At 36.9% G+C, this 16500-nt stretch overlaps 1 protein-coding gene across 2 annotated transcripts; it reads right to left on the bottom strand.

Moving 5' to 3' along the window:
* Nucleotides 1-824: 824 nt before the first annotated feature.
* On the bottom strand, nucleotides 825-16134 carry LOC103711598 (uncharacterized). 2 transcript variants are annotated; one of them, XM_088720001.1, is made up of 6 exons: nucleotides 15917-16134; nucleotides 15303-15370; nucleotides 11762-15164; nucleotides 8111-8177; nucleotides 2260-2351; nucleotides 1038-1216 (listed from the first exon to the last, which is right to left on the bottom strand). In XM_088720001.1, the coding sequence occupies exons 1-6, from the start codon at nucleotides 16041-16043 to the stop codon at nucleotides 1185-1187; spliced, it is 3789 nt and encodes a 1262-aa protein (XP_088576127.1). In that variant the 5' UTR covers nucleotides 16044-16134; the 3' UTR covers nucleotides 1038-1184. The 2 variants fall into 2 exon arrangements, with proteins under 2 accessions (XP_088576126.1, XP_088576127.1); XM_088720000.1 differs by lacking the exon at nucleotides 2260-2351 and having other exon boundaries at nucleotides 825-1216.
* Between the last annotated feature and the right edge of the window lie 366 nt (nucleotides 16135-16500).

Here is a 16500-nt window from a genome sequence, read left to right on the forward strand (position 1 = left end):
GTAGAACTCGACATCTAACTTTTTTTTTAATATAAAAATTTAAAAAATATTTTATTACTTCTGATAATTTTCTTTTTTAAAATTAAAAGAAAAATTTAGTCCAACTTAAGATGGACTCTAGTAGAATAAAAAGAATGTTTTTATTCTCTTTAGACTCTAAAAGGAGACCAGAAGAGGAGACCGACTCAAATAAAAAAGAAAGGACCTTTATAAAATAGTAGACCTCGCACCGTCGCACGTCTCTTTTAGCTAAGAATTCAATTCAAATAAAGATCTCACTAGTATAAATATAGAATATATAATTTTGAAGAGAGATAGATAAATTGAAAGTAAACAACATAGACTCTACTTTTCATCCAATCGAATGAAAGGAGTGAAAGTAAATAGCATAGATTCTAATTTCCTCCTGTAATATACAGCTTATGGGTCATAAAAAACCAATAAAAGTAAAGACTTATGACCCCTCTTTTAAAAATTCTTATTATTTATTATTTTATTTAAAAGATTCAAGTGAAAAACTTGAAAGAAATCCTTCATCAGATCAACTAAATACTCTTCACAGTACACTGAACTCCTTACTGCCTCTATCTCATCACGTTTATGTGAACATTTTCCAACAAGAGCGCTCTTAGGTTCTCCAAAGAACCTCCCTCAAAACTGAAAAAAATTCAGTAGTCATATGAGGTAAAATATCTAGGGATTAATAGCATATTCGGGCCAAAATGCCAACTTTTTCCTGGTGGTTCCTAAAAAGGATAGCCTATGGTTTCTTCAGGGATGTGTAGGGTGAGATGAATTTTGAAAAAGCCATCCTATACTTATGATTCGCCAACAAAAGATGAATCACTATCAATTTAAAACCTCAACCAGCATCACAGAATACATGAATACAAGCTCTAATCCTCATAATTTACTGGCTGTCAAAAGTTGGTGCAAGAGCAAGGTGAAACAAAATTAGAGCAGAACAACTCTCTGATTCTCTGCAGGGCCACAGAAACCAGGTGTCCTAGGTAGTGGAGGACCGCAGTAGTTTCACTCACAAAACTGCAAAGCATTTTATGGTGCGGTATAGTCGGGTTGAGTTTCGAGGACTATATCAACAGGCTGGCTTTCAGAGTCAGCTTGTGATTGAGATGCCGAAAGTTTCGCCTTCTTGTAGCTGCTTGAACTTCTCAGGATCGTGCCTAAAGGCATATTCTTTTTGGATGCATTCGATCTGGTCAAATAAAAGGCAGCAAGGTAAATAACAAATTAATTATTAACTGGAGAAAAATATTAGAATATGAGAAAATCCTTTTACATATTTATTATAACTAGAAAATTAGGAAGCATATCCATGGTTACCTTCAGAAATGTGAAATCAATTACAGGGTAAGAACGTTTTGCCCTTCTGCAAGCATGTACTCAAGCTGGCTAACAACAGCCACCTACTCTTAGCCTCTACGGAACCGTAGGTAAAACTCATAATGTGTATAACTAGCCAAATGCAAGGACTACATTTTATTCAGTTTTACACCCTTGGTCCGAAAAAATGACATTATTCCAGGTGGTCTGCTTGAAGTTCCCACTGTAATTTCGAATGGTAGCAGGCAACAGTAAAAATCTAAAAGACTATACCATTATAAAATTCCTAGTGCCAAATAAAAAATTTTAGCTGTAATACATTGAGCAAAGGCAAGAAAGCATGTGATAGTATCTCCATATGTGTGTACAAATGCAGCCAGACTCACTCTCTCCATCCCTCATGCACACACGCGCGAGCACAGAGCAAAATGCTAATAGGTTTACTATAACCAGGGACAACCAGATATGCACGAAATTTGTGTCAGAAGCTTTTATACTTCGAATGGCTCGGCCAACCATTGCTTTCCTTTCATAAGGTTTCCAATTGTCTAAAAAGTAAGACTTTTCTTGAATACGTATGTTTCTGACAATAAGCAGTAACTTGCCAAATTCCAGATATGCTAATGACAAAATTTGGAAGAGCCGGTTAAAAACATGATACTGAAAGAAGATAAATATTGAATAGTAATAAATTATGCTATAGTACTTCTATGCTATGAGACATAATCAAGAAAAAAAAGGGAACAACAAAGTTTCAAATAATAACATACAGGTTGAGGGATAAAATTTATGCCTCTGGCTAAAATAAAAATCACATGTTGCAAGGCCATCATCTTTGCAAGTGTTGCAATGCAAATGGATGTAATTGTGCAAAAGGATGTAATAGTGCTGAGTTTAATGATGTTGTGATTCTACCTGTCCAAAATAATATCATCAGGTCCACAGAATGAACATTGGTGCCAAGGAAGCATCGAGACTTTGAATCACATACCATGTCCTTATAGTTTCTGTATTGGATACTGATACTTGTGAGATACTTACTGGATATGTCTCTGATACTCATGTTAAGTATCTTATTTTTTAAAATTTTAAAAGGAAAAAAGAAAAAAAACTTTAGCTACTTCCCGGATATACTTTAGATACTTCCTTGATACCTCCAAAAATAAGGGGGGATCAATTTTGTATTCTATTGATATTACTATTGAAATATAAATTTGGATCATGATCTATGAAATAATAACTAATAACGAGCATGTAAAAGTTAACAATACAATGCAAAATATGGAATATGTTATTTTGATAGACCACTGTGCTTTGTGTATGCCTTTTTTATATACTTACATATGTGTCTATGTACTTATGCACGTATATATGTACAAAATACATACACACACACACACACACACACACACACACAGAGAGAGAGAGAGAGAGATAGGCATATATACATATATGTGTGCATGTATTCCTTGATGTATCCTAGCCATAGAGTATCCTACTTTCTCAAGATTTGTTGTATCACATATTAGTATCGTGTCATTTGCTTCATAGAGCAAATGAAACGGCACTAGGATTGCCACATGAACTACTATCTCGATCTCTTACATCCTTTTTTCACCAATAAAATAATATAGTTATCCTCATTCTTTTATATTTGATCAATTTATTGCATCTCTTTCTTCTCCACTCAGTTTTGGTACTAGCAAGTTACAACTTGGTACTTCCTTTTTTTCCTTTCGATACTCAACATCCTATTATTTCCAATCCTGTCAACTGATTCTTTGAATCCTGATGTAGCACCTCTTCCGACTATTGCTCGTCTCTATTACTAAACCAGTTATTTTCTCTTCAGTCCACCTAGCCAGAGCATCTCTCTCATCAAAAACATAATCCTAAAAAAAATATTTGGATATTCATGTGCCTAATGTTGTTTTTTTTTTTTTTTACCTCAAAGTCATGGTACAGTCAATAAAGGAAAATCATTGTTAGATTTCTGGCAAACAATCTATTTGGAGGATGAAACGGTTTTGAGCATTCTCCCACAATGCTATTTAATGAAATGAAAGGTTTTGTCCTCTCTATCAACTCAAAACATGTGTTATGGGTATCAATAACCTGGGGCATGCAGACATGGATTTCACAGGGATTGACTTGTGGCTGAGACTAGCTAGAGGAAGCAAAATTGGAGGTGATTTTTGATCTAGGAAGCAGGGTGAATAATTTTGTTCAGCAACATAAAAAACTTGCTTTTGGGCAGCCTTGTGTCATCAATAAATTTCTTGGCGAGTAGACTAAGATTCCTATGTAGCAATGAGGCCTGAAATTCTCCAGTGTAGAAAGCTTGGGTAGAAAGAGAGGAGACCAAATGACAAAATGAGTGTAGCAAAAATGAAATGTTGAGATAAATGTGTGGTAAAATATCGGCTTCAGAAATGAATACAAAGAAAGATGCACTAGAGTTGTACACACTAGAGCAAAAAATAGTGGAGAGCTGATTAATGATATGGCAAGGGCAACAAATATCTTACGAAAACCAATTGTTAGGAAATGTCGTGGACTCAAAAAAAATGAAAGATTATAAGAGAATCATGCACATTTTTGTGAAAGGGAAGCTCCTTAAAAACTGGTTCCTTCAAGCAAGAAATCACAAAGCTAGTTGCCATGAAATGGCAAAACCAATGGACACCAAGCCTCAACAGTCAAGAGAAAAACAGGGAACAGTTTTAGCAACAAAGTGGAAAGACTTGATCTCCATGGCAAGTTTGCATCCACAGTGAAATATATCTTTTATATGATTTTTTAAGAATTCAAAAAGTGCTTGACTAACTTAGTATCATCCTTTTCTACTATTCCACCTCTACAAAGAAATTTTTGCATAGTCTCCCCCCCCCCCCTCCTCTCTCCATAAGGATATTTTTATGTACTTTGCGCAAGGACAGAGTACACCTAAAAAAAACATCAGGAGTTCATAATAATTTGACTATTAGTTGGGTAACACCAAGGAAAACAATGGGGATCAGGTGGTAGATCTAAGTTTATTCACAGAATAAAGCATCATGTTGTGTAATCCCACAGTCATCTGACAGCAAATGATTATGATTCATATCAATCAAAGAGCCTTTTTTTCAATATGAGATGCTTGTTTAGTAATTAGCAGGCCTTTTTTTAGTTGGGTTTATTTCCTCACTGACCTGCTAGCGTACCAATCAATTCCAATGCCCTATTATTCAATCCAAACAAAATCCCCTAGACCTAGTTTTTAAATTCATTTAACCTTACCCCCCCCCCCCCCCCCCCCTCTCTTTTCTACCAGAAAATCAAATTTATTCTTGACGATGACCTTGATGTACTAGACTCTGATTTCAGGATACATTGCAACACAGCAAATATACATGAGAAAAAGGTGCAGGTTATGCAATGAATTAGCTAGACTTGTAATTTGAATTTTTGGTTTGTTTGAGGATTCAATGTACTATTGTTGCCATAGACATTGTTTTGTATTGAATTTGGCACACCATATCGCTTAATCAAGCCCAAAGTAATTACTCTCTCAGCTCTAACTGTTTCTGAAAATCCTAGGCACTTTAGAAAGCATCCCTTGCTGTCCTGCATCAATAAATGTAGTACATGCTTGTTGTTGGACGAGAGGAATAATAGCCATTTGGACGATATGATAATTGTCATCAAAATATTGATGTATTTATTTTTTGGTGCACTTGTCTTCGAATGTGTTATCTACTCTCTCGCACATCCAGCTTGAAAATTTCAAGTCAAAATGTAGTGAGAAGTCAATGCATTAAGCACACATCTTAGATGAATCTTAGGCATGGGAGGGACCATAGGCAATACATGCACGAAAAGAAATAAAAAAACGGCAAGTGCACACGAGTGTGGGTTGGAGGGTGGTGGAGGTGGGGAGGGAAAAAGAGAAAAGGTAAGTGAAGGAGGGAGAGGAAAAGGGGGCAGGTGGTTTTCCACTTCAAATCAATCATGACCCATAAATCACTAAACCACTCCAGTACTAACTGCAAAAAAAAATGTAATATTGCTACAATATTATAGAACTTGAAAGACTTTTTTCAACTTTCCTAATGAAACTATGCTGGTGTGGGCACCATCATCCAAGTTAATAGTCTTTATTCTTATCGTGGGTTACTTAGAGACCAATATCGTTTAGTGCAGAGGGACTTCCTAGTTGAAGGCGTGTGATATCACAATCCATAATTACTCTAAACAGGGTGGTAAAGACCAGATTAGCAACCAAAATCATTTAGCGAAAGAATGATTCAGTTAAAGCATAAAAGCATCCATTCCAAAGTGGGCAAGATAGCTTGCAGTGAAATGCAGAGGGAAACCCTAAAAATTACAGTGAAAATGAAACACCGTCATAACTATTATCTTTCAATATTTTCTGTTCTGTAATACTACAAATTTAAGCTAAATCTATCTTAAATTGTTTTTATATATGTTTCTCTTTTTACCCTTTTGCTAAATCACTCATATATGTGCCCAGATCTAACACTTGTGTTGCTGCAGCATTACATTAAGTACCCAATATTTTTCATACATAAAAAAGTGAACTGGCTTTAAAGTCACTTTTGGGTCTAGAAAAAGACACCATCTTTCTACAAGAATGAAATGAGAAACTTTTTTGATGGCAAGCGAAAGACTTTTAAGGAAGCTTGTATATTCGGTAAATGGACCGTCTTCTATAAATTCAGTATGAATGTTTCATGGAACAAAATAGCTGGGAAGGATATACAAAATATCGATATGCTTGATGCCACATAACCGTCGGTACACTTAAGCTGATTATTGATGGTTTCTCAAGTAATGTTTGATCTACTTGGTTAAGTATAAGCACTTCCACTCGGAAATAGGAAAGAGACCTTAGTGACATATATAAGAGTAACACATAGCAATATCAATGGACTGAAACAATGGTTTGTTTTCTGAAAGATCAGGAATCAAGATTAAATACTTAGGACAATAAACAACACTTTTAGTAAAAAAACAAGGAGATAGGGTTTGCATTGATATATCTCTTCTTGATTCAGCTATAACTCTTCAAAACTTAGCTATATTTTCCCCCTTTTTCTCATTTGAACTTTAGTGTAAGGAGATGATACAAAGAGTAAACTCTACAATCAAGATTTAATTCAAATATTGGATAAGAAATTTTCTAAAGTGACTACCTCCCGTTCAATAACCTTCAAATCATTATTTGAAGAAGAAATTAAGAAGATATTACAGCTAGCATGACAGATGAAGGTAAGATTTTCTTTCGACTCACCACAGAAAACAAAAAGAAAAAAGGTGAGGTAAAAGGGCACCCTCATATAACAGTCAGTCAAGAAGAGGGTGCATGAACCTTTTTTTTTCTTTTTTGAATGAAGAGGGTATAGCAAAGATAGAATGATAAGGTGGAGTCATATGTAAGAGATTCACAAAATTAAAATTTAAGATATGTAAGAGCCAAAACTTGATATGAGCAATTGAAGCATAAGAGGCTTGGAATTGTGAGAGAGTCCAAAGAGGCAAATGGAACATCTAGGTAAATTTGAATGAATGCTGTATGTTATAATGTTTTTGATAAAGTTACCATTTATGCACTGGAGACATCCTCTAAGCCAGAACCTTATTTATTATGCAAAGCATGTTTACAATTAATTACTAACTATGAGGTGACGTATCTAAGTTAAAGGGATGCCTTTCTTGTGATGACTTGTCATTGATTCAATTTCCACATTTCTATCTAAATATTAATATGTTTGAATTTTGAAATATCCTCTTCTAAAGGTCATTACTATTACAACCAAGGTATGTTAAACCCAAGCTTGGTGAACCTATCATCAGTAAGAGCAAGGTATGTCATAATGTACCAAACTAGACGGTACGGGACATACTATACCATACTGATTCGGTATCCGTACATAGTACAGGGGGCGTACCCATACTTGATAAGCCGAATCTGCCCCCATACCAGGCGTTCCGACACAATAACAAAGTGGCACCGGTATGAGGCCCGGTACCAAGATGGCGTACCTTGAATAATAGTAATAAAATTAAGTACAGAAAAGTCTGGAGCTATCAAACTGATTACGAGTGATGAAGGCCAAGACATTCAACACGTACTAAACTTCTATAATCTACAATTCCCAATGCATGAGATAGCTTAGAAGTGACCAAAGAGGAAAACCAATTGCAAACTAAAAATCTTGAACTGTCATAAAATCATCTGAATTATGTCGTCCCTTTAAAGTCTGTTAATTCTCACCTTTCATAATTCATAGTGACCACCACATGGAAGATGGAAAGCTTTCCAATTCAAAACAAAAAGATAAGAAGATCCATTTAATCTAAACAAAGGGCAATTTGGGCATATACTATAGTTTCATATTTATATTGCGTCAAAATTAACAAACTCACTGAGATTGACACCGACATTTGTTATGAGAAACAATTAACTTTTAACAATCCATATTTTCAAATAGAGGTCTTTATTAAGAGACACTCCCCTGTTCATCCCATTATCTTTTCCAGCAGGGAGCTAGATTTACCAGCTTGTTTTACAACTTGCATAGTTTTTTTAATTTCTAACACTCCACAATAAAAAGAGTAGCTTGTCCATTCAAGTGATTGCAGTAGCATGTCCATTTTCTAGCATAAAACAAGTCAGTAAAGCTTTGCGTTGAATTATAAATATTATTCAAAGATCTAGAATAGAAGAAACATTTTTATCATTAAAAATTAGAAATATACTTACTGTGACAATATGATGCCCCCATCATCAATTCCCCCATCTTTTTTACCATATGCAGCAGGTTTAATTCCTATAACAAGTAACAAGGAACTTATATATGTTAGCTCCTAAAGTGATTATTTTGAGCATATGCTTAGTTGCAACTTCCAGATAATAAAATTTTCCAATTTATGACAGCAGAGTATATGTTTCGGAACACTGAAGCAACATGAAATCAGCATTTGTAAGTATTGCAGACAACAATCACTAGTTGCAAATACTCTGAAAGAAACTACACTAGACTGAATCCAATCAGTATAGTCTAGGCTCACAGAACATGTCTAGTAACACATTCAGAAATTTGAGGTGCTTAAGAAAATATATCTGCACTATTACAACTCAGATTTTAAACAAGAATTTAGCTTTTCTATGATCCTAAAAATCTTTCTCCATTAGCTAGCAGATAGAAAATAGAGATAGCAGTGAATGTCCTAATTGGTTGCAACTGATGTAATGATCTGGAAGTGGCAAATTCCAAAGTACAACTATAATAGGTTATAGCCCTCAATTGTGACGCAAACATGTGCATTACAATAAAGAAACAAATCAGTTAATCAAGCCATAAATCCCATTAGAGGGTTGCCTGATGACTAAATCTCCCTTAATTATTAGCTTATGAATCAATCTCAAAGTTAATATTACACCAGTCATAAAATCATGAACTCCGTTTTATTAGAAGAAGATTACAAGCAAATCATCACAATTATATCGCAAAGCATGGTATATAAGGTCCTAAGGTAATGTAGAATGCAGGTCAACTTAAGCTGCCATAGAAAGCTTAGTCTTCCATTCCGTTCTAAAAACATTCAAGTTGTGGATGTTCAAAGACCTAGTCGTTTGTTTGCTAAAATAGGTCAAGCATCTAAAATCACTATCATGGTTTTCCTCTAACCATTAAATTAAGATTTAAATTTTGTGTTAGCCCGTAAATCTTGCTTACAAATTAACTACCAAATTGAGGGTAAGCCTTGGCATAACGGTAAGGCTGCTCTGTTGTAACCTGGGTGTCACAGATTCGAAACACATAAATAGCCTCTCCACATGTGGGCATAAGGCTATGTACACCTAACCCTCCCCAAATACTATAGTAGCGGCAGCCTCGTTCATTGGGCTGCCCTTTTTTACACTAGCTGCCAAATAAAGAATTTGAGTGACACGCTATTAGCATAAATGCAAGTCAAACTTTGGTAAGTAATGTCTAGCCCAACAGGAGCAACTTAATTATGAGGCAAACCAAGGCATGCATTTCCAACCTATCAAGTCAGCCCAAGCCTAAATTTTTATACTTGCATTGAGTTTTGAACCAAGACTGGGCTTGCTCCAAGAAAATTCATTCATACCATGTCCAAAAGTTAATTTTAAAACTAATATTAATATATATTGCCTAAACCACATTCTCAATACTAAAAGGCCTCTCTCCTTTATCTCGATCTCCCTCTAAGGTACACCTCTTCCTCATTCTTGCTCATTCTTTCTCTTCCTCCTCTCCATGGTCCGACGTACTGGCCCGAACCGGACGGTATAGCGCATACCGTACAATACCGATTCGGGACCGATACACGAAAACAGAGGCATACCAACACTCGGTACACCGAAAAAATCCCATATTGTATCGTACCAACATAGTGCTAGAGTGCCACTGGTACAAGCTCCAGTACCGAAACGGCGAACCTTACTCGACTCTCTCCCTCACTTTATTGCCATCAAAACCACACCATCTCTAAATCCCCCAGCCACCCACACTCCACAACTACCATCCCTTACCTTTAACCTGCCCTGCCACTATTCCTATTCCTACCCTGCCCCACCCCTCCTCACCAATGCTGCCATTAGCACTCTCACAAGTTACCACCATCATTGCCTTTGTCTTGGAACCTTTCCTCATAAGCATCAACCCCAACTCTCATAAACCTCTCCCCTCCCCCCTCCCCCAACACACACACACACACACACACACACACACATGCTTGCCATGGTTGCGCAATAGCATCATTGTAGACAATTGTCTACCCTAGGAGACGAGTAAACTAGGCATATACCAAGTCAGTTGGAGCTTACCTACAAATAAAGGTCCAAGTATGAAGCCATGCCTAGGCTGCAAATAGTTACCAAAAGACAAGGCCAAGCTATAGTCGAGTCAGCATGCTGGGACTTGATGTTTAGGTCGAAGCCTAGTCCAAATCCGAATGCCTATTTCTTCGATGCCTAGAGCTAAGGTAACTTAAATTTAAAAATCTGGATATTCAATTGTCCGTACACTTATGCGCTTAGTCAATATCCAAATGCCTCTTTCGTCAATGCCTAGACCTAAAGTAACTTAAATTTAAAAATTTGGATATGCAATGTGTCCATACACTTAAGCAGTAAGACACTTCATGATACTCCCGGACACTTCAAATCAACAAACTGTAGTGTCATTATTGTCAAGTATCAGCTTTAGCCACTTAATACCTAGAAGTTTTCAAGTCAAAAATAATACTTAGCAAAAAATTATTAATTTTATGGAATTTGAAAACAATTTTTCAAAATAATATGCGTTATATACTGAGCACTTATCTACATACACATCCATATATTATGTATGTGTCCCCATATCCTATTATTTGAAGGTTGCTATGTCAAACTTTATTGGACACTTTAAGACCTAAACCTATGTCACCTGTTCAGGTAACATTCTCGAACCTAAAGGCAGAACTAAGAGATCAAAGTTGCAGCCCACTAGATAGCCAAGGTGATCTTTATGTGAAGATAGAATGTATAATAATGATTCACCAAATGGTTTCCATCTAGATCATAATTTTCATTAGAAAAAAAAAAAAAGGATCTACGTATCTGATAGAGCTTCATAGAATTCTCAAAATAATTATTTAACAACTAATATCAATGATAACATGTTTAATTGATATTTCTCCAAACCAAGAAATCCTTGAAATTTTGGGCTAATCAATTCTACATTTTGAGTAATGAAGTGGGAATACACAATTTCAGAGCTGCATAATTGCATATATAACTTTGTCAGTAATGCTTATAGTATAAAATCTCATATAAATAGGAGTCATTTTTATAGAAGATTAAATGCACAGTACAGTTTACAGATGAGTTTGCCATCGATTGAGTGGACAAATATGTTTGGAAGGAGAGAATTAGAAACTATAATGCCAGAAGTACAGAACTGTCCCAGACAGGGAATAACTTGGGAAACTTCAGTTCAAATGATTATGCATACAAAAGTTAGATACAAATCATATAAGGATTAACCTTCAATCTATGCACAGAGCCAAGAAAAGGGAAGATCTATATGGGAAAGAATACAATTCCATGAATCTTTTGTGCAAAAGCTCATGACCTCAGATGGGAATAAAAGTTTTAAAGAGGACAATATTTTACTCCAAATAGCACGGATATGATTTATCTTGGTGACATTAACAATTCCCTTAGGTTATGGCAAACAAATTGCAACATAGCACATTGAAAAGGTTGCAGCCCACAGCACATCATTTATGACGAACAAACCCAGATGCATCTAACTAATCCGTTCAGTTCATACTGAAGTAGTACAGTATTTTTCTAAATGAAATAAATTCAAAAAGCTTAGAAACTAAGAATTACCCGTACCTATAGTTTGTGTTTCTTCAAGGTCCCCATCTGAGTCAGCAGATGTAGATGAATTATCTGAGATTGCTTTCATATGATCTTCTCTGTTGGTAATCACAAACTCATCATCAGTACTTTCGCTTGTATCATCATCAAAGATTGCACCAGGAGTAGCTAACGAGGGCTTTTCTTGTTTAGAATGATTAAGAACCTTCCCAAATCTTTTACTTGGAACCTTCCTAACTGCAACTCTATATCGCTTTGTTCGATGTGGCGTATCTTCAGTGCTGTCACTAGATGCGGACAGATCAGCCACTGCATCTTTACAAGCAACATCAGCACTATCACCCTGAGTGGCAGGTGCACCTACAGCATCACCTTTGATGACAGCATTCATCTTCCCAGGATGTGCGACTTCATCTGTTGAGTGCACAATAGCAGTGCCATCCTGATGGTCATGAGATTTAAGCTTACTGTCAGAAGCAGAGGTCTTTTCTTTGGGGTGACGCACATGCTTTCTTTTCTCATCCCTTGACAAGGATGCCTGATGGGAAGTATCAGATTTGTACTCTTGAAGCTTCTTTTCAGGCCTGCTATCATCATGTGAGTTTTGTGGTGGCCTCAAAATAGAAGAAGTATCACCAAAATTCATATTTGATTTACTTGACCTCTCTCTAGTTTTTTCATCATGTGTTGTTTTAGTTTCAACTTCCTTATTTGGGAGCTCTGCCATAGAATCAATCAGAATATGATTACCAGGATCAGCATCCTGGTATTTACTTTTACGCACATGCTGCTCATTTGAACTTAAAGGCTTTACTGTATCAGCAATGGAATCTTGTGAATGCATGTTTAACTTTCTTTTCCTTTTACTTTTATCCTTTTGTAATTTCCCAGTTTCAGCCTCCTTTAATGGAAGTTCTTTTGCAGAAAGAACAGATTCATGCTTGGTAACTTCAGGGAGAAAAGAATCGAAGTTAGTCTTGCCACTACCAGACTTGGAAAGATCCATTTTTTCATTTACTTGAACAGAATTCTCATCAGTATTTCCCAACAATTCCTTTCTGTTCTCTTGGATTATGTTTTTTGTTGAATGGTGGGCAGTTTCATGCTTGTTAGATGAATCATTTAACCATCCAGTTGAATCTAGTTTAGAAATAGTTCCATGAGATATATTCTGGGAAGCATCTTCAGGAAGCATCACTGCATTAGATGTATTACCTGATTCTCCGTTAGTAGTTCTGAATGCTTTCTCAAAATTCTCTCGAGTACTCTGATCCCCTGAAAAGAGATCATGATTGCTGGATGTGCTATAAAAATGTTCTGCTTTGGCTAACTTTTTCTTGCGGTGACGCGAGATTTTATCATTGTTACTTGAAGGAATGACTAAATCTACTTTTGAAGGACTTCCAAGAACTGCAGGTTCTCCATGACTCGTCGTTGCCTTAGATTCTTTACCCAAATCTTTATGGCTGGTTTCCAATGTTTCTTTGGGCTTCTCTTCAACAGGTTCTTTCCCCAGAGAGTAGGCAGATTCTTGTTGGATGAACTTATGATTTTGAAGTTTGGATTTTGTTGATTTTTTGCTTCTCCGATTTGATTTTCGGTCATCAATATTAGAAAGCGTACCAGAATCCACTACAGGAGAATTTTCAAGAGCGACAGCCTCTCTAAGAATAGTTGCTCCCTCAGATTCTTTACCAAGTTCTCTATGGTGGTCACATAATGTATCTTTATAGTCCTCTGCACTGACTTGATCACTTGAAGGATGAGCAATCCCATTTTTATTAGGTTGCAGATTGGTCAGTTCAGCTTTCTTTGTATTCTTTTTCCTCCGATGATGTGAGCTTCTAATATTAGTGCCAGAAGGAACTTCAATATCTAAATTTGCAACCTTATTAGGATCCCCATTTTTTTTTGAAATGGTTGCTGCATCTGATTCTTCATGCAGATCTCTACAGTTGTCTCCAGATGCTTCATAAGGATTCACATGTTCCGAAGGATCAGCAGGATCAAACCTGCTCGCTGTGTTATTTGGTAATTCATTCTTGGACCTTTTCCTGCTGCAAAATGAGTTAGTTGGAACTTCAGGACCAACTACTGCAGGATTTGTAAGTGATGCAGAACCATCTAGAACATTAGTTTCTACACTCTGTTCCGTATGGCTATGATCAGGAGGATCTTCATGGTTCTCTTCAGTGACATTCTCTGTAGCTTCTTCAAAACGGGCTGCAGCATCAGGCTCTTTGGTCAGAGTTTTATAGTTGTTTACGCCTACCTCCTCAGCATTACCTTCAATAGCTTGTTCACCTACTGGAACAACAGCACCAGTTATGTCCACTGAATTAACGGATGGTCCAATTTTGATATGTGGTTCTTCCGTGCAGTGTGATAAACTAGTATTACCATTTTTGGATGGAACAGCTGACTCAACTTCATTGTGATACTTGGATGACTTTTTTCTCTTTTTCTTTTTCCTTTTATCATCAGTTAGATTTTCTGGCAATGAGGAGTCACCTTGGATTAGTTTACCAGATAATCCCACCAAAAAAGCCAGATCTTTCTCCTGAGAATTAGTACCTGGAGGAACATTTTCCAATTTTGATGTCTCCTCGTCATGGAGAGGCCTTTCAAAGTTATTTCCTGTTGCAGGAGCCTCAAGAAGTGACTCCTTAAAAGAGCCATCTTTTTCCTTCTTCTGCTTTTTCTTCTCTCGAGAAAGATGTTCTGAATCTACATCCAAAATGAGATTGTTCCCTGAGACTTTACTCCTTTTACTGATTTTTTCTTTCTTGGTATCAATAATAGAAGCACCTCTATCACTTGCTCCAACATCGGGATTCTCACATCCTTCCTCTCCACCATCCTTCTCCTCTTGACCCCCAACCAGGCTAGTGTTGTACTGTTCTTGTGGTTCAGCCTCTTCAATGACCTTACAAGTTCGTTCTTCATGCATATCTGTTACATCAGGAATATGATCAGGTTCAGACACCACTTTTTCTCTTAAGTTCATGCCCTTTGATGCACCAACATTTGTATCACCCATATCAATCTGATCATGTGAAGAACCTTGCATGCTATCAATTTGACAGCTTCTAGCATTTGGCAATGATGAGTTACCATGACCGGCTAATCTGTCCAGAGAAGTTTCAAGCAATGATTGCTTCCCGTCAACAACACATTGAATCTTATCACTGTTGCAACCCGGCAAGTCACTAACATTAGGCTCCACATGAAGCTGATCGTGCTTTTCTGCTTGCTCAACATTCTCACTCACAACATTTTCTACAGTTCCTGCTTGACCTTTCACCATAGAGGCAGGAGAAGCATCAATGTGAAGAAACCAAGTCCCTTTGACACCATCAAAAGCACTTCTAGCAAGCATTGAATCTGACAAATGATAGAAGGACGATCTGCGCTTGACCTGCCAACATTAGAATGTATTCATAAGTTAGTGACAAAAGGCATTTCCATACGAGAACAAAAAAGGAATATGACAAGATAAGCGCATCCAAGGACCCCAAACTTAAAACTTCACAACAGCTTCAACTTGCAAGCATACCTTTATCGCCTGGATGGTGATTTCTCCGGCATTTGGAAAGCAAAGGGCATGCTCTATCCTTATCTTCCCTAAGCCACAAAAGTATGAAATTTATACTGAATAACAAATCTCCAGACAAACAAACAGACCAAATATTTAATACAAGTGGAAACAACACAGCACAAATTACAAACTCTTGCATGAAGTATGAGAAGCAGAAACGAAGATAGAACCGAAATGGAATCATAAACCATAAAAAAGAGGATAAAAATATAAACATATAGCATGAAAATGTTATAATTTACTGCGAAGCAATTAATCGGTACAGTTACTACACATCTCCAATTGTCAATACCACAAGGAGTGTAAGACCATAAATTGATAATTTATACGCAAATGACCCAGAAAGACACAAATTCTATAAATTTCCGAAGAAAAGAAAAACATAATAGGATCGAGGGAAAAGAAAAAATAAACATCGTACAGAGATTACAGAATGCATGGAAACAAAAAAAACCATTTGAAGCAAAAGGAAAAGGAATCCGAACTGAGGAACACAAAAAAGCGACGAAACAACCATATCCAGATCGAGAGAAAAGATTCGAAGAAGGGGGCGAAGGGGATCGGGGTCTCACTCTTGAGATCGGCGACGGTGTCGTCAGGAGACACGACCATGGCGACATGAGTATCGAGGTTCGAGTCGACGAAGACCGGGAAGGACGAAGCAGCCGGCGGCGGCGGAGAAGGGCTTCCTTTCGCCATTGGAGGTGGTTCGTGAGCTCGTCTTCTCGCCGGAGGGGAGGCGAAGGACGGAGGGTTTCTAGAAGGAGAGGGCTTTAGTGTCTTGGCTTGCAATAATATTTTGCACTGGAGTGTGCATATATAGATATAAACGAGTTTATGGAATCTGGACCGTTGATTTGGTTCATGGCGGAATCATGGTTCCATCTCAATGGTCAATGATGAATAATTGCTCTTCGGATGCATCGAATAGTGGCAATAATATCCTGCACACTATTGCAAAAGTAATATGAGCGGATGCCAGACACGTGTCTTTGATTGTTAATCTCAAAAAAAAGAACCGCTCCACGGCGGGAACAAAAGTGATCCTGGGCGGGCACTACAGAATATAGTATGGACGGAATTTTTATTTTACCATATTTTCTACATATTTTAAAATAAAATCTAAAAATCAAATAATAACAAAACTCCTTTGTCA

This window comes from Phoenix dactylifera, chromosome 4, assembly GCF_051530095.1.
Source record: "Phoenix dactylifera cultivar Ajwa chromosome 4, Ajwa_hap1_PhDact_Kaust_v1.1, whole genome shotgun sequence".
Taxonomy (NCBI): Eukaryota; Viridiplantae; Streptophyta; class Magnoliopsida; order Arecales; family Arecaceae; genus Phoenix; species Phoenix dactylifera.

Bases quoted from the DNA above. Each gene is read 5' to 3' on its own strand.
- LOC103711598 (XM_088720000.1), bottom strand. From the start codon at position 16,043: ATGGCGAAAGGAAGCCCTTCTCCGCCGCCGCCGGCTGCTTCGTCCTTC. The intron at 15,165-15,302 runs GTATGCTTGCAA...TAATGTTGGCAG, and splicing joins TCACCATCCAGGCGATAAAG to GTCAAGCGCAGATCGTCCTT. The intron at 8,178-11,761 runs GTACGGGTAATT...TACTTGTTATAG, and splicing joins TGAAGAAACACAAACTATAG to GAATTAAACCTGCTGCATAT.